The 21,483-nt window shown below is 46.7% G+C and overlaps 1 protein-coding gene across 3 annotated transcripts; it reads right to left on the bottom strand.

The window, feature by feature from the left end:
* Positions 1-1,540: 1,540 nt before the first annotated feature.
* On the bottom strand, positions 1,541-10,855 carry flad1 (flavin adenine dinucleotide synthetase 1). Of its 3 annotated transcripts, none has more exons than XM_017424912.3 (11): positions 10,533-10,854; positions 8,963-9,052; positions 8,584-8,716; positions 7,801-8,178; positions 6,620-6,733; positions 6,259-6,526; positions 4,596-4,743; positions 4,263-4,361; positions 3,967-4,156; positions 2,718-2,791; positions 1,541-1,827 (listed from the first exon to the last, which is right to left on the bottom strand). In XM_017424912.3, the coding sequence occupies exons 2-11, from the start codon at positions 8,968-8,970 to the stop codon at positions 1,692-1,694; spliced, it is 1,548 nt and encodes a 515-aa protein (XP_017280401.1). In that variant the 5' UTR covers positions 8,971-9,052; positions 10,533-10,854; the 3' UTR covers positions 1,541-1,691. The 3 variants fall into 3 exon arrangements, with proteins under 3 accessions (XP_017280401.1, XP_017280400.1, XP_017280399.1); XM_017424911.3 differs by having other exon boundaries at positions 8,584-8,740; positions 10,533-10,853; XM_017424910.3 differs by lacking the exon at positions 8,963-9,052 and having other exon boundaries at positions 8,584-8,740; positions 10,533-10,855.
* Between the last annotated feature and the right edge of the window lie 10,628 nt (positions 10,856-21,483).

Genomic DNA, 21,483 nt, shown 5'->3' on the forward strand with positions numbered 1-21,483 from the left:
CAAAGAGGAGGAGGAGGAGGAGGAGGAGGAGGAGGAGGAGGATCAGCCGGGTGACCTTCAGCTGCAGCTCACCGAGCCTCCAAAACACAGAAACCCCCTTCAGCTGTTTCTCCGGGAGGATCATCTGGTTCACAAAGAAGACAAACGGATCAATAAACGGAGCCGAGCCCAGATCTGAAAAGGCCCTTCTTAAAAAAGGGACAGTTCCGGTCGTTTCCAAGACAAGTATGAGCGGGTAATATCCTACCTGTTGAGGATAGCTTTCCAAACGACCCTCAGTTTGGTGGAATCCGGAAGTCGGAACCCGAATCCGGGAATGACATCAGATCAGACTTAGAGCCTTAACATAATGTCAAAAATAATCCCTGTACTTTCTTTTTTTGGAATGTGTGTATCATACAGAAGAGGATCAGGGCCCCACTGACACACACAAAACAAAACAAATTCCTGGAATTCTGGGATTAAAGTCAGAATCCTGAGTTTAAAGTGAGAATTCTGAAGTTACAGTCATCATTCCGGTGCGGTAAAAGGCGTAGTATGAACGCCATGCAATGAGTCAGCCATTTTGTAGCGGTGTTCTAGACGTTAATGGCGCATTTTCATCCACTTCATGGCAAACTAGAATCTTGTCACGCGCAACGATAAACGTAGTGTACATGAAAACGTAAACATTGGTCAAAACAGGTCATGCTAACTGGGGCTAATGCTAACTGAGCCTATGCTAATGCTAACACTAACTGGGGCTAATGCTGATGTTACCTGGGGCTAATGCTAACACTAACTGGGGCTAATGCTAACGTTAACTGGGGCTAATGCTAACATTAACTGGGGCTAATGCTAACTTTAACTGGGGCTAATGCTAACATTAACTGGGGCTAATGCTAATGTTAACTGGGGCTAATGCTAACACTAACTGGTGCTAACGCTAACATCCACAGCTCATTATTGATTTTGACTTGTTGGAAAAGATGTCTTTAATGTAAAGAGCCTCCTTATTTAAATATCATTTAATATTTATTTAAATATTTTAAAGCTGTTAAAACACGTACTCTACAGCAATTCTGTACAGAAATAAACAAGTTTTTTCTTTGTTTTTTTAAAGTAACATTAATTCGTAAAGTTTAGTACATGGAAGACTGATGTGGTTAAAGTTTGCGCAAGTAGGCAGAACAAAGCGTAACGGGTAACCTGTAATTAAATTTCACGTCGGGGACGTTAAAGACAGACGATGTTAATTACGCTCTCTCGGTTGAAATCAGCGCAATTATGTTCGTTCGTCACCTCGGGTTTTTATGTCCCGCTGTAAGACGCTGACATGCATTTCTGCGACACTTTACTGCGAAATCTTGTTCCATATTTATGAATATTGCATTAAAGTAGTGTTTAAAATGCTAAAAACAAAACTCCGGACTATTTCCACCCTCTGCTCGGTCTATTATATAATGACCAGAGTGGTGAAAACAAGGAAACACTGAAGAAGAAATCTCAACCTTCAGAATCTGAACCTCTGCTTTAAAATGACACGGCAGCAGCAGACAGGTACGTGAAAACTGATGGTTTATTTAGCAGCACAGTCAACACACACACACACTTCTATCAGACATGAAAGTTTGCAAAACTAAAACGTCCTTGTTCGAAGTTAACGTGGATGTCGAGCAGACGCCTGAGAGTGGCGGATCGCGTGCGAAGAGTCAGGCTCGGGAGTTCCGCTCCTCCTCTCCGTTCTCCAGGAGGTAGGCGGGCTTGTAGCGCTTCACGCCCCTCTCGTCCACCACCTGCAGGGCCTTGTTCCGGCGGGTGTTGTCCATGCTGCCCAGCGACGTGTACCTGCAGGTGCGACACGCGAAACCAAAAATGGCGAACTTCCTGACGTGGTGGGGAAGGAATCAGTGCATGGTTTGTTCTTTGGTTTTTTCGTTTCGTTCGTTATTTTTGCAATTGCCGTTTTTCTAATTTGTTTTAAAAAAGAAAGAACAAAAAAAAAAACACATGCTTGTTTTGTTTTTTGCAGTTTTATTTTGAAACAAAAAAACAAAACAAAGAACGAACCATACACGGGATGGAAGGGCGGGACGAGCTTGTGTCACAGACAACTGTGGCGTTTTTTGTTTTTTTTTATTTCTTATTTTAGCTTTGGTTAGGTTTGGTGTGATCTCTGGATTTATTTCGGTGTGTGCCTGGTTGCTGTGAACATCACGTGTTTGGATTTACCTCATCAGTGGCTCCTGGCCCTGGGGGTTGTGACCAACGCCTGTTTGAGAGAGAGAGACAGAGGGGAGGATACTCCCGCTGCTCCGGCTCCTCTCTGGACGACCTGACGAGGCGTCGGGGCGCCGCCCGTTTCATTTAACGCTCGCTACCCTCCAGCTGAAGGAAAGTGGTCGTTTCTTTCTTTCAGTCAGGTTATTCGGGGCTCTTCCACGTGGTTTTTTTGCAGAGCGCCTGATGAAGGATCGTGACGCGCTGACGACTCCCATTTCCCGGTCCGCTGGTTCTGGAAACCAGGCACTGATCTCCACCGTACTTAACGGCACTAACTGCTTGGCCTGCGCTCTGTAATTATCTCCCCCTGCTGGCGCGGGGTGTTAAGTTTCCCCGTTTTAACCAAACTCTGCCTTACGAACTGAACCCTGGTGACCGAGTGTGTGTTTGTGTAAAAAACGGCGACTAAGAGCTCGGAGAAGTCGGCGCTGCGTTGGTGTGGCTGCGGCGCTCACCCCTTGTCGTAGAGGATGCAGTAGGGCACGTACAACGTCCTCAGGAACGACCAGATGTCGTGGTACGTCCAGTCCTGTGGGGCACAGAGACATTTATCGACAGTGAGACGGGTGACAAAGCAGGCGAGGCCGCGATTCGTCCACATTCACTGCTCGCACGCCGACTGAACGCCTCATACAGGAGAAACACAGGAAACGCAGCCGAGCGCCGCGACTTCTGCTCCGAAAGCCGTCCTTGTTCGGTTTTCCTTTGAAGACGCCGATTTGCATTTTATGCCGGCGCTGCGTCGGAAACAGAATGTTCAGGAGCAGTGTGCGTCTGCAGATGCTGCAGACAAAACCTTTCAGAATAAAGTTATCACTCAACCGGCCACTTCTAAGAGAAATGCAGGAACACCATTAAAACGTTTGCGGCATGGAGTCTTGGTCTTCCAGAACACAGTTGGCTTGGAGGCAACAAGACGTCCTTTTCAGGGTTTTGATGTTTCACTTCTCGGCAGAGGAGCCTTTCCAGGTCTGAGCTGAGAAGCTAAACATCTTCAGGAATCAGAAAAGACGACCGCTTGTCTTCGAATGTGTCTGCTAGTTTTATATTAATCAACTACCGTATTTTCCGGACTACAAGGCACACTTAAAAGCCTTCAATTTTCTCTTTTTTCGAACTTCTCACCCTGTCTCTTAAGGCTCCGGCGTGCTCCGGAAGAAGTCAAGAAGTCGGGTTTTGCGGTCCACGAGAAGCTCGGATCAGAATTCCCGGGGAAGCTCCTCCTTCCTCCTGCGGCGTTAAAACGGGTTTCTTCCCCGCCGGCGTCTCGGCTCTCCTGTCCCCATACAGATTTTTGCTTCCCTCGCTGCGACCGGACGTGTTTATTGACCCGACTGAGACGGCTACAGCCGCGAAGAGCCGCCTGCGTCTCTTTTTTAAGCTCACAGGTTTCTAAGTTTGTCGTAATGGTAGTAAACACGGCTGGATTTTCTAACCGCCTTCTCAGCGGATGAGCAGAAGCAAAATGGCTCCATTAAAGCTCAGAACGTAAACAACTTTTGACCAATCACACGACACTCGGCAGACGAAGCCGCTACGAGAACTACAACGACGCTGCTTTTGTCACACGACCACCGACTTTGGGACTTCTCGTGGAGGACGGCGAGGCCGAGCTCCGCCTCACGGCTCAGCTCCCTCTTCGCCGCGGAGCACGCGACACACGTGCGGATCGTACTGTCGGCGCGGTCCGGGTGTCGGTCTCACCAGGAGCGGGTTGACTCTGGTGTACTCGGGCCAGCCGGGGTCGGTGGGGCACATGGGGGTGAGGGTGTGGGAGTACGGGTCGCTCCTCCTGGTCCCCATCAGGACGGCCCTCAGCTCCGGCCTCTTCTCCTGCAGCTCGTTCAGGGCTTGGCGAATGCTGCCCTCCACGTGGATCAACTCCAGGTTATACCTGCAGGAGGCAGACGAATGAAAAACCCGGCACTTTTTTTTGTTTGTTTTTGATATAAAACCTTAACGTCTGGACCCGTACTGGGAAGGGAAGGTTAACGACTCACTTCGTTGTTGTGTCCTGAAGGAATCTCTCCATTTCGGGGAAGGGAGAGACGTTACGGATATAGAGAGCTTTAACCTTGTCCTTCCCGTCTGGATAGCGCCTGAGAGCGGCAGGAAGAGAGAAAATGGGCATTAAAGATAAACAAAAAAACAAAAAAAACGGAGGGGACAGCGAGAGATTAGATAAGACAATCTGTCAAATACAGACATAAACAGAGAACAGGTAGCTCTGTTCCAGCTTTTTCAGCCAAGCAGCTGCTTTTCTTCCAGTTTGTCCCCAACAACCGTTTCTTTCGTCCACGGCGGTTCGTTCGCACCCCCACCCCCCCAATTACCGTTTCAGAGCGGCGTAGTAGAGGTGGAGCAGCGCCGTGCAGTCTTTGCCTCCGTTGAAGCCGACGCAGACTTGCTCCGGCGAGTACCGATCCAGCGCCGCCTCGATCGTCTTCAGGGCGGACGCCACGTTCTCCCCCAACGCCGTGCCTGCCAGGAGGAAGAAAAAAAAAAAAGAACGCTCCACGGTGAGATGGTGGTTCGTCGATGGCGGCCCCCTTGCTTCTCAGGAGTTTTTTAACGTCTAGTTTAATAATAATAATAACAAACGGTGACAGAAAAGGCGAGCGGTTCAAATGCGTTAAATCCTGGTTCCTGGGTGGGTAGAAAAATGCAACGAAGGTTATTTTTAGAACTACCCCCCTGAGAGAGAACTGTACCGGTGAGCTGGTGGCTCCTGAGGAAGCCTCCGTTGGACCCGCGAGCAACAAAAGGGGCCAAAACTGAGGGGAGTGGCTTCATGACGGATAAGAGCGAGCTCGGGCTGTTCGCGTTTGCGGCGCCATTTTCAGCAACGCCAGGATTAAGCTGCAGCCTTCAACCCAGTTTGATTGTTTCTATCAGTACCAAGGCCACCTGATTCTATAGCCTCATCAAACACCAACATACTTTGATACCATTAGATCGATCTTTTAAAGACGAATCCGACCCAATTGGACTTTTTCCAAATCGGTCTACCGGTTACCAATTTATTGTCAAAAGGTGATCATCAGAATGAGTCTAAATGAATCCAGTTTTTAAAACAGGCAGCATCAGGAGGTCCTGTGTTTAACTTCCTGTTCTCCTCTCTTAACGGCCCTAAAAGCTCCGTTTGGTTCCCGTTTATCGGCACTCATTCTTGCGGGGGGAGCAGAAAACAACGCCAGCGCCTGGCTGCTAATAAGCTTTTCTGACTGATAAGAAGAGAAGTCAAACTGAGGGTTCAGGAGCCTAAATTGGCTCCCTAAACGACGCCGGGAGTGATCGCAGACGGGTGCAGATGGTTCTGGAAAAACAAATCTCTGAGCTGGCAAATGAGTCCGGCACTCATTTGCACGAAGGTATGTCGAGTTAAATGCGTCTGGCGGTTTTGTCTCGCTCCTGTCGGGCTGTGTAATAAATGACTATAATTCTGCCTGGAAACGTGGTTTATCATCTGAACAGAAACAGAATAAAACTAAGGATCCAAACGAAGCAGAAATACCGTATTTTCCGGACTATAAGGCGACTTAAAAGCCTTCAATTTTCTCCAAAAACGACAGTGCGCCTTATAATCCGGAGTGCCTTATATATGGAAGAAGTAATGTTTTAGTACGACTCTAGTAAACTACAAAGCCTCACTTGCAGCATTAGGCCCCCACATACTCATAAAAACAGATCTTTGCACGTATGTGAGTCCGGTGCGCCTTATATATGACAAAAGTTTGAAAATGGACCATTCATTGACAGGGTCTTACAGTGCGGAAAATACGGGACACATAATCACGGAATACGGATCAAATCAGCTCATTTCTAAAAGGTAAAGAATGGACAATATGTAGCTTCAAAAATGGCAGATTTCACTGACTATCCTGTGGCGGGAGCGCGATACGGAGCGCTGACAGACAGTTTCCACAGACAGACTGAAAACTGTCCTCGGCTGCTGCGTTTCGCCGCCGTTTGCACCTTTCACCTCTCCGTCCTCACCGTTCCTGGCCAGCTCGTACACCTCGGCCGGGGCGATGGCCACGGGGTCTTTGACCAAAGCCACCACGCTGCCCCGGGGCAGCTGCTCCACCAGCTGCGCCCGAGCCCGCTCCACCTCCACCTGGCTGTCCGAGTCCAGGACCAGCCGGACTTTGCAGTAGTTGCTCAGCCAGTCGGGGTAGGAGCCGAGCGCCACCTTCCGCCCCCAGCTGGCCTGCAGTCGGGTCAGCGCCGCCGCGATCTCCGTCTCCTCGGCGTCCACGAACACCTGGCGGGCACGTAGGGTTGTTTTTTTTTGGGTTAGCTCAGCCGAGCCTGATTTCGGCAGGGTTAACGGCTCAGGGGGAGGGAGGGAGGTTACCTCACGGGTGTAGAACGTGGTTCCTGAACTAGCAAAGAGATGCTCCAGTCCGGTGAAGGCCATCTCCATGAAGGACGGCGTCCCAGGAAACACGTACACGTTCCGCACGCTGACCTGGGAGAAGACGGACAAACGGAGGGGGGGGGGGGTAAGGACTCGTACCGACCGCAGAGTCAAGTAAAAAAGACAGAAGATGACTGGCTGTAAACACGTGAACTATTCCTTTTTTTTTTCCCTGATTGAGATTTGAGTCGCTTTAGCAAAACTCTACGCAGTTCCTGGAACCGACAAAGCAGGGATTTTCCATCAACTTTATACGAACTAACAACCATTTTTGAATTTATGCCGGACAAAAGCAAAAAAAAGAAAGGTCTAACTTGAAGAGGAACGGTGGCACTTCTTCTGCAATTCTGGAACAAAACGAGCAGAAATGGACAAATATCCAAAACCTTGAAAAAAAAGGCGCCGATAATTAAATTACTTTATAAAATACTTTAAACTGTGTGATGAGAGGGACTGATGAGGGCAAATTTAGTTGTTTTTCTTTTTAAATCAAACCTGAAATTCAAGAAACTCGTTTTTGCTTCAACCTCTTTTTTTTTTGCTGTTGTTTTTTTTACAAATACATTAAAAATAATACTTTTAACAGACTTTAATCCGGTGAACAACATGAAAACTGACACTTTCAAATTAAAACGCTCGTTTCAAACCTGAAGCTGTTCAGATCTGTGGCTCGTGCTGCAAAACGAGTCAGAACGACCACGGGCTAAAAAATAATTCAAATTTATAAAACGAGTCGATAAAGACGCCGCTAAAAATCACATCCAATTATCCTGATCTGCCTTTAAATCCAAGTTTTCCAACAGTTAATCTTCATCATTTCCTTTAGAAACTGACTGTTTTTTTTCTCTACAGGCTGCCGTAGCGCTGGGAAATCCCTTCGTATAATGTTTGGCATCATAGTTAAGCTCGGGGATCCCTCCTTTTTTTTTTTTAAAATATACGGCTGGATTTCCTGACGGCGTCACTTCCGACCAATAAAAACCAAGTAAGTGAAGGCCGTTTTAGCGCCGAGGTTCTAACGGAACAAACGTATTTTCGGACGTCCAGGTTTGCGAAGAGCGACTTCGGCGTCGGCTTCCCCGAAGCTTCGCGCCGGTTTGCCCCGGGGGTTGACTTACGACTGGGTAGCGTTGGCGTTTCCCCGTCTGGGGGTCGGTGCCGTAGTTGAGCTTCGCCGACCGCGGCACCATGGCCATCTTCATGGCCGGGCTGTCTCTGTCCGTGGTGCCGAAGAACTCCTCGACCAGCCGGGCGAGCTCGGGGTGCGGGTGCAGCTCCTCGCGGAACGCCGCGGCAACGCTCTCCAGGGTGATGTCGTCGTGGGTGGGGCCCACGCCGCCCGACGTGAGCAGGTGGGTGTGCTGCGAGGAGAGGAGCGCCACCTCCGCGGCGATGACGTCCCGCACGTCGGGCACCACGGTGATCCGCTGCACGGACACGCCAAGCCGCCGCAGCGCTCGCGCCAGGAAGGTGCTGTTGGTGTCGGCGGTGTGACCCTGAAAGAGACGCGCCGACATTTTCACTGAGTCCCTTCGCCATGACGCTCAAGGTCGTTAAAGAAAAAACAACATCATCTCAGCTCGAGGCTCAAGGACTCGTGTTGGACGTATTCTCGAGCGTCAGTTTGTGGCATTGGACGGAATCAAAGCCTTCATGTTTAAATCATGTCGAGTCAAGGCGCCGCGGTGAACTTGTCGCTTTAAAACAAAGCTTCGCCGCCGCCGCCGAGTCGAGTAACGATGACAAGGTTCTCCCGGTGCCGCGAGAAGCCACTCAAACACTTGAAGAGGAGCCGAAACGGTCGAGATGTGCGGCCGACCGACTCCCATGTCGTCAAACTGAAATGCAACCTTTTCAAAGGGTTTCGGTTCTGATCCGGCTGTCAGAGCGACGCGGCTCACCTTGAGGATCTCGTCCCCGATGATGAGGATGGCCGCTGTGGGAGAATCGGAGGAGGAGCTGGAGGCCCGGCTGCTGGTGGACATGGTCGCTGCGCCGAGCTGCGCCGCCAGTCGCCTCACGCGCGCTGCTGCTCTGTTCAGACCGGGGAAGAAAGCGCTGGAAAACAGAACCACCACCGCCCCCCCCACACACACACACACTTTATTTACAAGGTTTTTACTTCCTACATATGACCTGCAAGACAACAAGGTCTGCCGAGTGTGAAAAAATGCACACGTTACATCGATAACGTTGCATTTTTCCCGCGTTACGTTCGCTACTTTAGAACAGCCACAGGATGTCGTCCCCCCCACCGTGCGGACAAACGAGGACGCTCACATCAACATGGATCCACACGGAGCACGCAAACTATCTCAGTGACGCTCAGGCCCTCGCCTCCTTCATTATTTGTTTCCTACCGGGGAAGATCTTAGGAGAAAAAGGAGAAAGATGAGAAGAGAAAAGAGAAAAAAAGGAGGAAAGAGGAGAAGAGATTGTGAGAGTCCGGGGTGGGGGGAGACAATAAAACAGACCAGAATGACTTCCTGTTGTCTCTTTTTTTACCAACATGTTCGCTATAATTTGAGGTTAAGGACAAAAAAACGCTTTAAGGATATTTGATTCATTCTGTTTAAAAGAGTCAAAAAAGTGACAGAAATCCCTCCTGTCCTCATACAGATTAACAACTATCCCTGTTAGTATGACCAACTACGGGATAAATTATAGATTATTTGCATTCATTTATGAAAGATGCTCCATTGTTTCCTGTCCTCAAGAAGGAAATCAAACCATCTTTTCTTTGGCCCCCTGACATATTTTACTCATTTTGGACTTTTACTAATAAATTTTAACTGAACTCCTGGGGTTTGAGAATCTGAAAAATGGTAAATAAAGTTTTTTTATCTGTGACATCGCACATGTATTAAATACCTCTTCTACAACAGAGAAAACAAGAGCAGAAATGTCAGATTAAAACATTTGTTTTTGACGTCAAAGTTTGAATTATTTCATTTGTGAAAACGTGACACCGATTTTAAAGTAAGCCCAATATTTTTGTAAATAAAGATTACTTGACTAACTGCAAAAATTAATCAGTTTTAAGGAGATTTTCCACCTATAAAAATAAAACTTCACAGCTTTTCATTTTAAATAACTTCGGTGATGTGAGTGGAAAAACAATCCAAAATCCTATAAGTTTGGAGTTATTTACTTGAGAAAATATCTACAATGTACCCAAAATAAAATCAACAAAGGCTTAATTTATGACAATGACGAAAACAGATTTTTATACAGAAGGTAATAAGATTTTTTTTATTGCCAAACCTAAATCATAACTGAGTAACCTTTGTTGCTGTAGCAGTGAAGGAAATTAAATGTTTACCCCCACCTGTCAGGCAAAAAAAAAAAAACAAAAGTGATGTTTAAACTGCTTAGATAAATCTGTAGGGTTCAAATAAAATAGGAGAGCAAAGTTTTTTCTGGACAAAAGCCAAACAGTTCGTAGTTTAACATGGAGGCCATCCAGTTTTTACTTAATAAGTTCATTTTGAACCATTTTCTGGAGATTACATAATCCTATCTACGAAACATGACATTAACAGTATGCACAGTCATTTGCCCAAACAATGCAGCCTGCTATATTAGTCCCATCGTTTGTTTCTTTATATTTAATATCAAACCTAAGCTGAGGATAAGGATAAGGATAGATAACTTCACCCTGAGGGGCACAGGGACAAACAAGCAAGAAGTACGTCTGGTACGATGACGTATTCGATTATATTTCAGCTGTTGTGCCCCTTTGCCTTGACTGCTATGTAGTATAAACATACACATTGTGTTTCAGTGAAAACCTGACGACCAAATTACATTTTATGTCAATTACAAAAACCAAGAAAACTTAACTCCTTACCCGGGCAAGTCCTCGTCATGTAGCCTTACAGCTGTGACGGGCATGTCGCTCGAGAGTTATCATCCAATCACAAGCCGCTAACGGGTGCCCGGGACGCGCCCCAGCCAATCGGATTCGAGAAGGCGGGCCATAAACCCGGAAGCCGCGTTACTGCAGCCGATGTGTAAATATATAAGATGCACAGACGAAGTAAATGAAGTGGCGAAAAAAGCCCCGCGGAGGAAAACCCGACGCTTGCCGAGTTTCCGGTTTGAAGCACCGCCACGCAGGAGAGACAATGCTAAGAGATGCTGCAGCTGCTAGCCAGGAATCGCTTCTTCTTCTTGAGTTGAAAGAGCTCATTGCGCTCAGGTGCGTCCCTGCTGGCTGGAGGACTCACGCCTGGCACAATCTTTCTCGGCCTCCTGGTGGAGCATTTTAGCCTGGAACCAGATTAAACAATCACTCTCATTATATGAACTGTTTCCAAACTATTTTTAAAAAACTATTTAAGGTTGAAGGCACGGCTTGGTGCTATTAAATTGGACCATTTGAATGAATAAGCCCTCTCACCCAATATCACTTTACTCTCTTCTTTCTTTCTATACAAAGTTTGGTGACGAGTTTAGTTTGTCAGTTTGTGAAAAAAGTATTATTTTAAAGGTTTAAAACTGTACAATTAGGCTCATATATGGGAACAAATTGGTCTATATTCCTTTTGGTGTCCAACTTAAGCAATCAAAGTCACAATTTTTAGATAAATTATTAAATAAATCGTAAACAAATAACTTAAATGTGTTCTGTTCATCCTTACTCACTGGGTTATAATGTTATTTTTGTCATATGCTGGCACAAGTGGGTCTCAGTGAAAACATATATGTTGTAATAATGTGGTTTTAAGAGTAGCTTTCACTGAAACCTAACTAGGGAAGTAAATCTGGCTTTTTTTAAATCAGTTTTGTCGTTTATTTTGACCTGGTATCTGTAGGTCCCCCTTTGTGAAGTTTTAGAAAGAAAGAAAGAAAGAAAGAAAGAAAGAAAGAAAGAAAGAAAACAAAACAGAACCTCAAATGGAAGCAATATAAAAACCTACTACTGCTACAAATACAAAAATAAAGTAATGCTAATACTTTTACCACTACTGATACTCATATTACAACTACTAGCACTACTATTATTATTACTATTATTACTACTACAACTAATAATAACAACCCCCCCCCCAAAAAAAATTAAAAAAGTTAAAAGACTTAAAACTAACTTGATTTATGTGGAAACAAATTAGTCTATATTATTATTAGTTTTTTTTTAAATCAAGTGATTAAAGTAACAATTTTAGATAAATAATAAATAAATAAAATAAATGTACTACTTCTTTTTATTCATTCTACTTCTACCACTACTAATGTCAGTGTCGTTTTTTTACATAGCGCAAAAAAAACACCAGTTTGGAGCAACGGGCTTCACTTTGAACAAACAGGAAAACCAACAACAACAAACAGGAAAACCACCACAAAAAAATTAAAAAATAAATACAATTCAAAAGCCAACCATAAAGCCAACAAGTACAATAAAATTAAAACTAAAACAAGGAAACATCACAACAGAAAGGATGATAGGGCTCAAACTAATAATAATAATAATAATATTTATTGTAATAATAATAAATTAACTGTCCACGGTCTTCTATACTAAATGATAAAACAGATACAGAAGAGATTTTAGCTGTTAAAAAAGAGCTTTTATTAATAAACAAAACACAGAAACACAGCTTGAAACAGGAAACAGGTGTGTGTGTCCGAGTTGCGCTTTCGCAATCTTTAAATTTAAACCTTTTTTTGTCCAGACAACCGGAGTTTTTGTTGTCAGCTCCGACGGCTCCAGGTGAAGAAGGGCACGCACGTACGTAAGAAGCGGATGACGTCACTACCCTTTTTGCGGAAGTGGCTTCTGTCGTGAGAGGGAGGGAGGGAGAGAGAGAGAAGGGAGGAGGGGGGGGAGGAGGAGGAAGGAAGGAAGGAAGGAAAGGAAAGGCAGAGAGCAGCAACAGCAGCAGCAGCAGCAGAAGAAGAAGAAGTTAGGAGTCATCTTTAATGAAGTTAACGACAACCGGAGGGACAGCGGCGGCCGAAACCGTCGACGTCACGTCGTGTTTCTGAGACTCGGCAGAAGTTCGAGCGCGTGAGGCGGGAGAGGGAGGAAGAGTCCCGGTGAGTTCGTTAAAAGTTTTACTTTTTTTTAAAGAAGGAGAAGGAGTGAAGGAGGAACCGTACGTGCTGTGCGTCAGCCAGGAACAGTTGGTTGTGGGAGCAGCATGAATGCGGTGAAAGTTTGCCCCTCTGTTTGGGGCTGTGAACACATGAGGTAACTGTTTCACCCCGCAGAGGCAGCTTCACCCAGGCGTCAGCCCCGGAGTCCCGGCAGCTGCCCGTGAAAAGCGGTAAAACAGTGTTAAAGTGGGGGAAATAAGGAGAAACGGTGACCCGGACAGGCCTCTCTGCCTGACCTGTTGGATAACCCTGCATTCTCAAGAGAGCCAAAACAGAAAAAAGATTGATGATTCATGGTGAAAAGCCTAAAAAAGCCAAATATTTTTAGGTTTTATCTCTTCCAATTAGTGACCAGTTTATCATTTCAACCTTAGCTGACCCAGTAAAAGTTGTTTACAAGGTAGATTTTTATTTATGTCAGTGTTTATGTCACAACAGACAAATAAGGTCGACGGGTTTCTCGCTTTCTGGTTTGTTTTATGTGTTACAGACCTCCTTTTTTTTGTGATGTTGACATGCTTTCTCTCAAACCTCATGCAATCGGGCATCTAGATTACCAAGCCCTGGAGGGTTTTACATGTCATCCTGTCCCCAGGCTGCTTGCAGAAACCTTTAAAAGTTGTGCAACGGCACGGGGCGGCTGGTTTTTGGGGGTTTCAGAAACGTTCACGTCCTCTCTCCACACGTCCCAACATCTGCTGCAGCGGTGCTTCTGGAAGAGGCGTGCAGGCTTCTTGCCTCCGGACGTCTCAGTTGTCTTTTAAAGCAGCTCTAAAAATCCTAATTTAAAACCAACCCCATGCTGCCACAGCTTCTGGCTTCTGGCGACAACGCGTCCCTTTGTCTGTACCGTTGGCAAAAATATCTCACGAATCACTGAGCAGACTTTAATGGAACTTCTCAGAAAATAAGCACTGCAGCTGGTTAACTTTCGGAGCCGGCTCGATTCAAAATGGCCGCCCCAGCGAAGCAAAAGTTGTCAAGGCCGCAACTCAAGTCAGTTTTTGCAGAGATTGAGGCGACGTTTGGCGTGGTAGTAGCTGAGACTCGCCTCCAGCTTGCATTTGTCTGTCTGTTTGTTAGCAAAATATCTCACGAGCCTCAGGGACGGGTGTGAATGAAACTCTGGGGAAGTGATTGTTGGATGCACGGTCGCAGCTGGTTACCTTTTCGGAGTCGACCCCAGTTGAAGATGGCTGCCATGGCTAATCGACCAACTCAACAACAGTGGCCGTGCCTCAGGGAATTTTACAGATATTGAGCCAAAATTTGTCGAGTCTTTCGCAACACGCACTCCAAGGGCTTAACAGGTCATGCAAGAGAGACTTCATGCGGGAAAAACTTTTTTTTTATTTTTTAGGGTTTGACAGAAATGTCAAATATCATCAAAAGATTATCTCAGTCTGAAACGCAAGAAAGGCAGCGGGCGATATGCCGTCCTTCAAGGACTACTACGCCCCAAATTTATCATCTGTAACCTTTCTAGCTCTGGCTTTTAGGTGAGCTCTCCATTGTAAGGGTCTCGTATTGTCAGAGTCGAGCTCCCGAGTTGCTCCAGGCTGGAGCAAATCGTCAGTAAGACGCACACACGAGCACAAATCTGTACACAATCAGACAAAAATTAAAAAAAAAGTGTCCACTTCTTCTTGAGCGTTTAGGCGTATCTGTGCAGGCCAGCCGCCGTAGCTCGCCTCAGATGTGTTGAAACGGGGTCACGGCGACAGGAGTTGACATTTGCGGGCGAGCGGACGAAGGGACCCGGTGATGGAAGCCGACTGAAAGGGGGACGTGGGATGATTGAGGCGGCTGAAGCCCAGTTGGGCTCGGCGCCCTTATCAGGGTCGGCCACAAGGCTCAGACCGGCAGCCCGTGACGTGACGTTTAAATGGTGGAAGTTATCGCCTCTGATGAAACGCAGGCGGAGGGAAGGTGCAATCAACAAAAGTTGGATTCAGACACATGACGGGAGGAGGATGACAACACACACAAACACACACACAAGGACAAGCACGGCACAGACAGAAGGACAGTCCGAGACTTGACGTGTCAGTCAGAGAGCAGCATCATGGCCGCGCTGTCACAACACTGAAATCCACTTGATTAAACCTGGATCTGTCCGATTCTGCTCCAGCCCCGTCAGTCACTAAAGCGAGACTTTCGCCTTCAGCTTGACGGGCCGGAGTGACACTTTGCTGTTCCAGTTTCACTTCCACCGGCGGGTGCACGCAGAGACGCGCGGCCGATCCGCAAATAATCTGGTGGTTGTTTTTTTTTATTGTGAGCAGCCGGAGAGCTCCAGCCGAGTAACTCTGGCAGAAGTTGGGACGTCGCTTTAGAGGTGAACTCGGAGCGGCGTTGACAGGACGTGCAGACTTGTGTGGGTGTCCGGCCGTGTGAGGCTGTGCTTTTTTCCTGATGCGGTTGTGTTGTGAGGAAATAAACAAAACAAAAGAAAAAAAAAAAAAAAAAAACGTAGGAGTTTTGTCGTTTGAGGTCACAGCTTGTGGTTGTCTGTCTCCGCCTCTCACACAATGGAAGCGAGCCGCGGCCCTGTTTCCTCCTCGTTCTTCTCAGCATTCAGTCCGCCGCCGTGTGAGCTGCAGTTTGGATTCGGATTCAGAAGCTCTAACCAAAAGTCAGGCTTCAGTCACCAGCACCGTTGACTTGGCCTCGCTCTGTGGACGTTAAAACCGCCAGCCGGAATCCTCCCCGTGTGTGTTTTTTGATTTCCTGCTTTCAGAGATGCGTGGTCTTCTTGCTGACTGTGGTTAAATTCTGCAAAGCTTTGAAATTCAGCATCCTTTTCCCTCTGAGCTCAGACCAGAGTTAAGTTCAGTTAACCTTTTTTCCACCCTCACCTCGTTCGAAACCAGGAAATACAAACAACAGCAGAGGCCTGAAATAAAATGCATTGCCGTTCATTTCTCTGGAAGTAATTAAGGCTTACATCTTATAACAGTCCTATAATACTTTCTAACCCTTTATGCTGTTAGTAAATCCTATTATTATTATTATTATTGGTTTGATCTTAATGAGAATCTGAAGCTAAAAAGAGACAAATTTCCTATTTATTTCACAAAAGGAAAAAAAAAATCAGACAGATTGTTGCACAATGTTAATAGGATGTGATGGAAAAAAAAGAAGTGTGAACTTCTCTGTTGGGCTGTCGACCGGCGTGCACCGAGTCAAGCGGAGGTTATTTAAGTGCATCTTATTCAAGTCCACGAACGGCCAAGGCTGCATTTTCCTAAGGAAGGATCGAGGTCTTTGCTTGTTTTATTGGTTTCTGTTTGCCTTATATGGCTGTTTGTCATGCAGCTGAACTGATGTAATCATTAAGGGACTCTCAGTGTGTGTGTGTGTGTGTGTGTAGGCTAAAATATTTTCAGTGCTTTGCAGGCCAGCTGGCCAATTTAGATCCTCTTCTTCCTATCAGAATGTGCTCACTTGTTGCTTCAAAGTAAATAAATGCATAACAAGCTGGATGGAGAACAGAAAATGACAAAAGAATAACAAACATCTCGAGCTGCATTTATGTTCAAATAAACTTAGTTAATGTTTAACCCTCGGGGCGCCTTACAGGAGTTTACAGCTTTGGGATGAAGTGACGCGTCCTCAGGTGCTGAAGTTGTTTGTCTTAAGGGATAGTTCGCCGGCGAAGACGAGCCGCTGGTGGAAGTGGAGCGAGGCAGGGAGCAGCAGGAGGGGAGTGATGGAAGGAGATAAAGATGAGGGGTTGTGGTTAAAAGTGGGCTGGTGGGGGGGGGGGCGCGACCCATAAATAGCCAGCTCGCATGTTTGCGTGGCGAGCTGTGAAACCAGCAGACGTCCTGCTGAACGCCCGGCTGATCTAATGTTTACCCTCAGTCCAGGAGGAGGAAGAGGGCCTCAGCCTGGACTGGTTGACTCGTTTGTATGCGCCGGCGTAAAGACAAGAGTCGACGTAAACTGGTCGAGCCAGACTGCGCGCTACGTCCAGGGCTCGGTTTGTAGCTTTTTACTGATCGTTTGATCTGATAAATGCGGGCCTGAGATGCAGCGTCCTCAGAGCCCCCCCCAAAGCAAACACTCGAGCAAGTTGAGGCAGTTGTGGTCCTCGCAGGTAATTCCTGTCATTCCGCAGGGGTATGTCTCAGCACGCACGCAGGATTAACGCTCCTTTCCCGACGCTGTTGCGCTGCGCTCCTTTCACTTTCCTTCCCTTTCGCTCCATCCCTGCTTCGCGCCGTCGACACCGAGGCGGTCCCGTGGCGCTCTCCCCGCACCTCATCCCGTTTTTTTGTTTGTTTGTTTGTTTGTTTGGCGTGTGCTGATGTGCATCCCGGTGTCTTTTTTGCTGACTCCCAGGCGGCCCCGCGTCGGTCGATGGAATACACGGTAAGACGTTTGAAAAGCTGCGTAAACGCAGCGTGCCACGGAGGTAAAGGAGTTGTTCCTTCAACGAGAGAACTCCAGATGTTCTCCGCGAAATACACAGTTGGGCTTATTCCCAGTTCGTCATGAATTGACAACTCGATGACATGCATCACTTTAGTTTTTATTTCTTTTTTTGCAGCTCGGTTTGGGTGAGCTTTTAGCCGAGAGCAGTTCCTAAGCAACACGCTCAGTCTTTCAAAAACTAAAACCTCCTAATACTGATGTTAAAAGATACATATTTTAACTATTTCCAGCAGTGGAAAATCAATAGATTCCCCCCCCCCACTGCTGCAGTCTCAAGTGTTGGAGTTTGGCTTGTTGTTCAGCTTTCTGCGGCTGCGAACGGAAGTAAAAGCGTCCTCACTCGGGCTGAGCTCACACGCCAGTTTATTAGCCCGAGCCCGATTAAACAAATGCAGTTTATAACGACCCGGCAATAAAGTTTGCCTCCGTGAAGCGTTTTAAAGAGCTCCTGCTTATTTATGAGCGCTGCAGGCTGCATTCTGGCTGGAGTCTGTTATGTAAGATTAAAAAAAAAAAAAGTTACAGTTATATCCTTTCCGAGGTGAGAGGAATAAATTATTTATTCAATTATTATGCAAGAGTGGAGGATTACAACTGTGTGTACCTTGATAAGCTGTTGGTTTAACTCCTAAACAGCACGAGAATAAGTTTTCACTCATATATACTTAAGGGATAGTTCAGATCTTTTGAAGTGGGGTTTAGTCTGAACGTTATGAACAAGTAATATCTTACCTGTCTTAGAAAGGCTTCAGTTTGACCAGATTGATGAGGTAACAGCTAGTCTGAGCCGAGGCCAAAGTGATTTGACGTCTTTAAAAAAAGAGAGAAACTGTAGCAGTTAATCTGAAAGCTGTTTTATAATAAATGATGAATGTCAGGAACCTTGGCACGTGATCTCGTAAGACTAGAACGTCAGGAACATCTCTTGTTATGTCCCACGACTTCGTCTGGTGAAGTTGGAACCGAAGATGTCTCCACCTCCTCGGATCGTTTGCGCGGCAGCCGTTTCCGCAAACTTGTCAGGCACTAGGACCCCGCAGCGCGTCCCTCGGGCTGCGCCGTGGTCGTCCCACAGCAGCTGCAGCTACGTGCTGAGAGGAAGAGACCCTTGTCACGCTTTTATTTCAAACCGAACGGACTCAATGCTGACCTCGTGCGGTGATTCGTCGACTCTGAAGCTGAGAAAGTTGAGTTGAGCCTCTCGTTTATCCGTTTCGATTGAGAGGAAAAGGGTTGATCAAACTTGGAGGCGAGATGAAACAGTACACTGCCCCTTCCAAACTTAATTTTAAATATTTACAAAAATAAAGTAACTGGACTTCTAATGTGTAGGAAGAGGCATTTCTGGAGTAGGGCTGCATCGATTAGTCGACAATAATCAACAATAAAAAATAGTTGATGACAAATTTAATTGTTCTTAATAGTCGTTTTTTTAATACTGATGTTTTTGGTTTTTTTAATGGAGTGAGATGTCTTCCTGTCCGTCTATCTCTGGCGAGCTTCACACGTGCGCAGTAGCACGTTTAATCATGGCGGCTGCTGGTGAAACAACACGACTCGCTAAATGATCCAAGGTTTGGGACAGTTTCACTCTCGATAAAGGAAAAAACAAACTTATCTGCAACATTTGCAAAGTGGACCTCACGTATCATGGAAGCAGTTCTGTGATGCACGAGCATTTAATGAGGAGGCACATCGGACATCTGGAAGCAGACACAGAGTTATAAATAATTATGCGATTCATAATCTGATTAGTTGACTAATGGTTTACATAGTGGGTGACTAAACGACTATCGAAACAGTCATTAGTTGCAGCCCTATTCTGGAGTGTGGAGTTCCAAGAACAGATTCTCCAGTTATTTGGCTAAATTCTCACGCAGATTAATGTCTCTCCCATCCCCCCTGAAGGACATTACGGTCTTTGTTTGCGTGCCTCACTAGAGAGATGTCTTCACATTCATGAAGGTGTGAATTAGAGTTGGAATGGAGGATTAGGCATCCAGTCAGTTTAAGTTTTAGATGACTAAAATCTGAGACCAGAACCCCTCTCTGTGAACCAGTTTCCAGTTGCTTCTTGGATGGGTAAAGAAACACCTTCTGCTACAGAATCGAAGTCCACGACTGACAATCTACACCAGCAAACTAAAGTTGTTCAAAGAGCTACCTGCAACAGGTGAAATAATCGTAAGCTGTCCACAGAAACACCCCTCTTCCAGAGATGTGAAGTGTTGCTTCAGCGTTTCATCCTGTCAGCCCGGAGCCACTGTGTCACGTTTCGCTGGGTGGAGGGCGCTGCTTGCACCAACGGGAGCCACTACCAATCGCAGCGCCGTGCGTGGCGGTTTGTGTCGGCCCGAGCAACGCTTGGCCCGATTTCGCCTGAAAGCGCCATGAAACCACACGATGATGGCGTGGTGTTCGAGCGCCGCTCTGCAGGCGCTCTCTGTGTGGTGGTGGGGGGTGGGGGGGGGGCGTCATCTGAGGGCTTTCTGCTGCTTTTTGCATCAGATACACTTCAGTGTTTAGTGTCTCCGGGGGTCTTTCTGCCTCCATGCACTTTCCTTCTCTTCAGAGCTACGAATTATAGTGAATATTTACTAAGTGCAGTTTGTCTACTTTCATCAAGGTTAAATACAGCGACCTCCTGTCACACTGTAGTGGGAGGGAGGGTGGGCTTCTCTTCCTGTCATTTAAACTCTGTTTCTCAGGTTGCCGAACACGAATAAGGGAGGAGCCTTGAATATTCAACACGAACGACCCGTGCTCCCCTGACACAAGTGCTCAGCTCCTCCCTCGCTTCCCTTCCTTCTTCTACATCCCTATCCCCCCCCCTCCCTGGAGCATGTGCATTAATGTGCCGAAGTGCAGCATCTCGATGCGAACGCACATGTCCGCCTCTAAATGACTCTGGCTGCAGAGTGGAGGCGAGGGAAGGGGGGGGGGGTGAAACAGGAAGGAGGTAGCATGGGAGAAGAGATGACGGGCAGGGCACATGCAGCAGTGCACGCGTGTACGAGCGAGAGAGGGAGGGAGGGAGACGGTAAGAGAGAAAATGGAAGGAGGAGGAGGAGAGGGTGGGGAGGGCAGACGGCGTGCTCGTTCCTCTAACAGACAGAGGTGGAAAGGAAAGTAGGCATGAGAGACGGAAGAGGAGCACAGCGAAGGAGTGCCACGGTCCATGCTGGCAGCGCTGCCATTTCACCGTCTGCTGAGCGCGAGGCGAGAGGAGGGGACGAGCAGAGGAGGACGGAGGAGAGGACGGATGGAGAGGAGCTGCCGGCACTGACTTTGTGAATCGATCGAGCGGAAGAGTGGATCAGAGGAGCGGCGCGCTTTCTTTCTTTCTTTTTCTTCTTTTTTTCCTCGTGTCCCGGGGAGCGGGCGACAGGATAAGCCAAGCCGAACAGTTTTGTCGCGGTTCTAACACCGGCGGGGCTCTGAAACGAACACGAAACCCGGCTTTATATGAATGGCCACGAATTATGAACCGCATGCTTTTTAAGCTCCCCAAAAAATGAACTACTACTGTTTCGCTGTTCATTAAAAAAGAAAAAAAGAACAGAAAAAATGCAGGGTCAAATTTATTAGATGATTTCAACTCACTTTTTGTTTTAATTTGAGTAAATGCAGATTACCTTTGTGACTTCTGATTTTCTATTTTCTACGAGGATAGGATCCGCTCTGCAGGATGTTATACAATCATCTTTGTTAGCAGCTGCACTGAATATTCAGGTTGTTTTTATGCAAGTTTTTCTTAGCGTTAGTTGTTTTGGGTGTTAATCGGCAGCGTAGCCGTCGTTTCTACAGTTATTGAGAGCGTGATTGTTGCTCTTTGAGGTAACATCAGTTTTACATGCCCTGGTTGTTGTCGGCACGTTCAGCCAGTCTGGGATGTCAACATTAATTTGGTTTTATGGCTGGCGTGATGCCGGTCAAACTTTGATCATTTCCTGAACTGTATTGATCTCGCCGGGAGTCTGTAGTTTTTTTGTTCTTCTGTTTGTCCTTTTTCTTTCCCGCTGTTGGGTGAAGAAACAAAAACAAACGGCTCTAATGTGGAGCCGTCCTCGGCTGATGCAACAGCTAATTGCTTGCCGTTTCCGACTTTGACAAAGCAGCTATCTCGCCGAAGATTTCTGCCGCTGTCGGGACTTCTCGGCGCGTATCCTCTGCAGGCATCTCTTTTAATGTCTGTTGCCATAGCAACGGGCAGCGGCTGCAGACAGAACAAGATGTAAAAAAAAAAAAAAGTCTTTTTCTCT

Source organism: Kryptolebias marmoratus, linkage group LG16 (genome assembly GCF_001649575.2).
Source record: "Kryptolebias marmoratus isolate JLee-2015 linkage group LG16, ASM164957v2, whole genome shotgun sequence".
Lineage (NCBI taxonomy): Eukaryota > Metazoa > Chordata > Actinopteri > Cyprinodontiformes > Rivulidae > Kryptolebias > Kryptolebias marmoratus.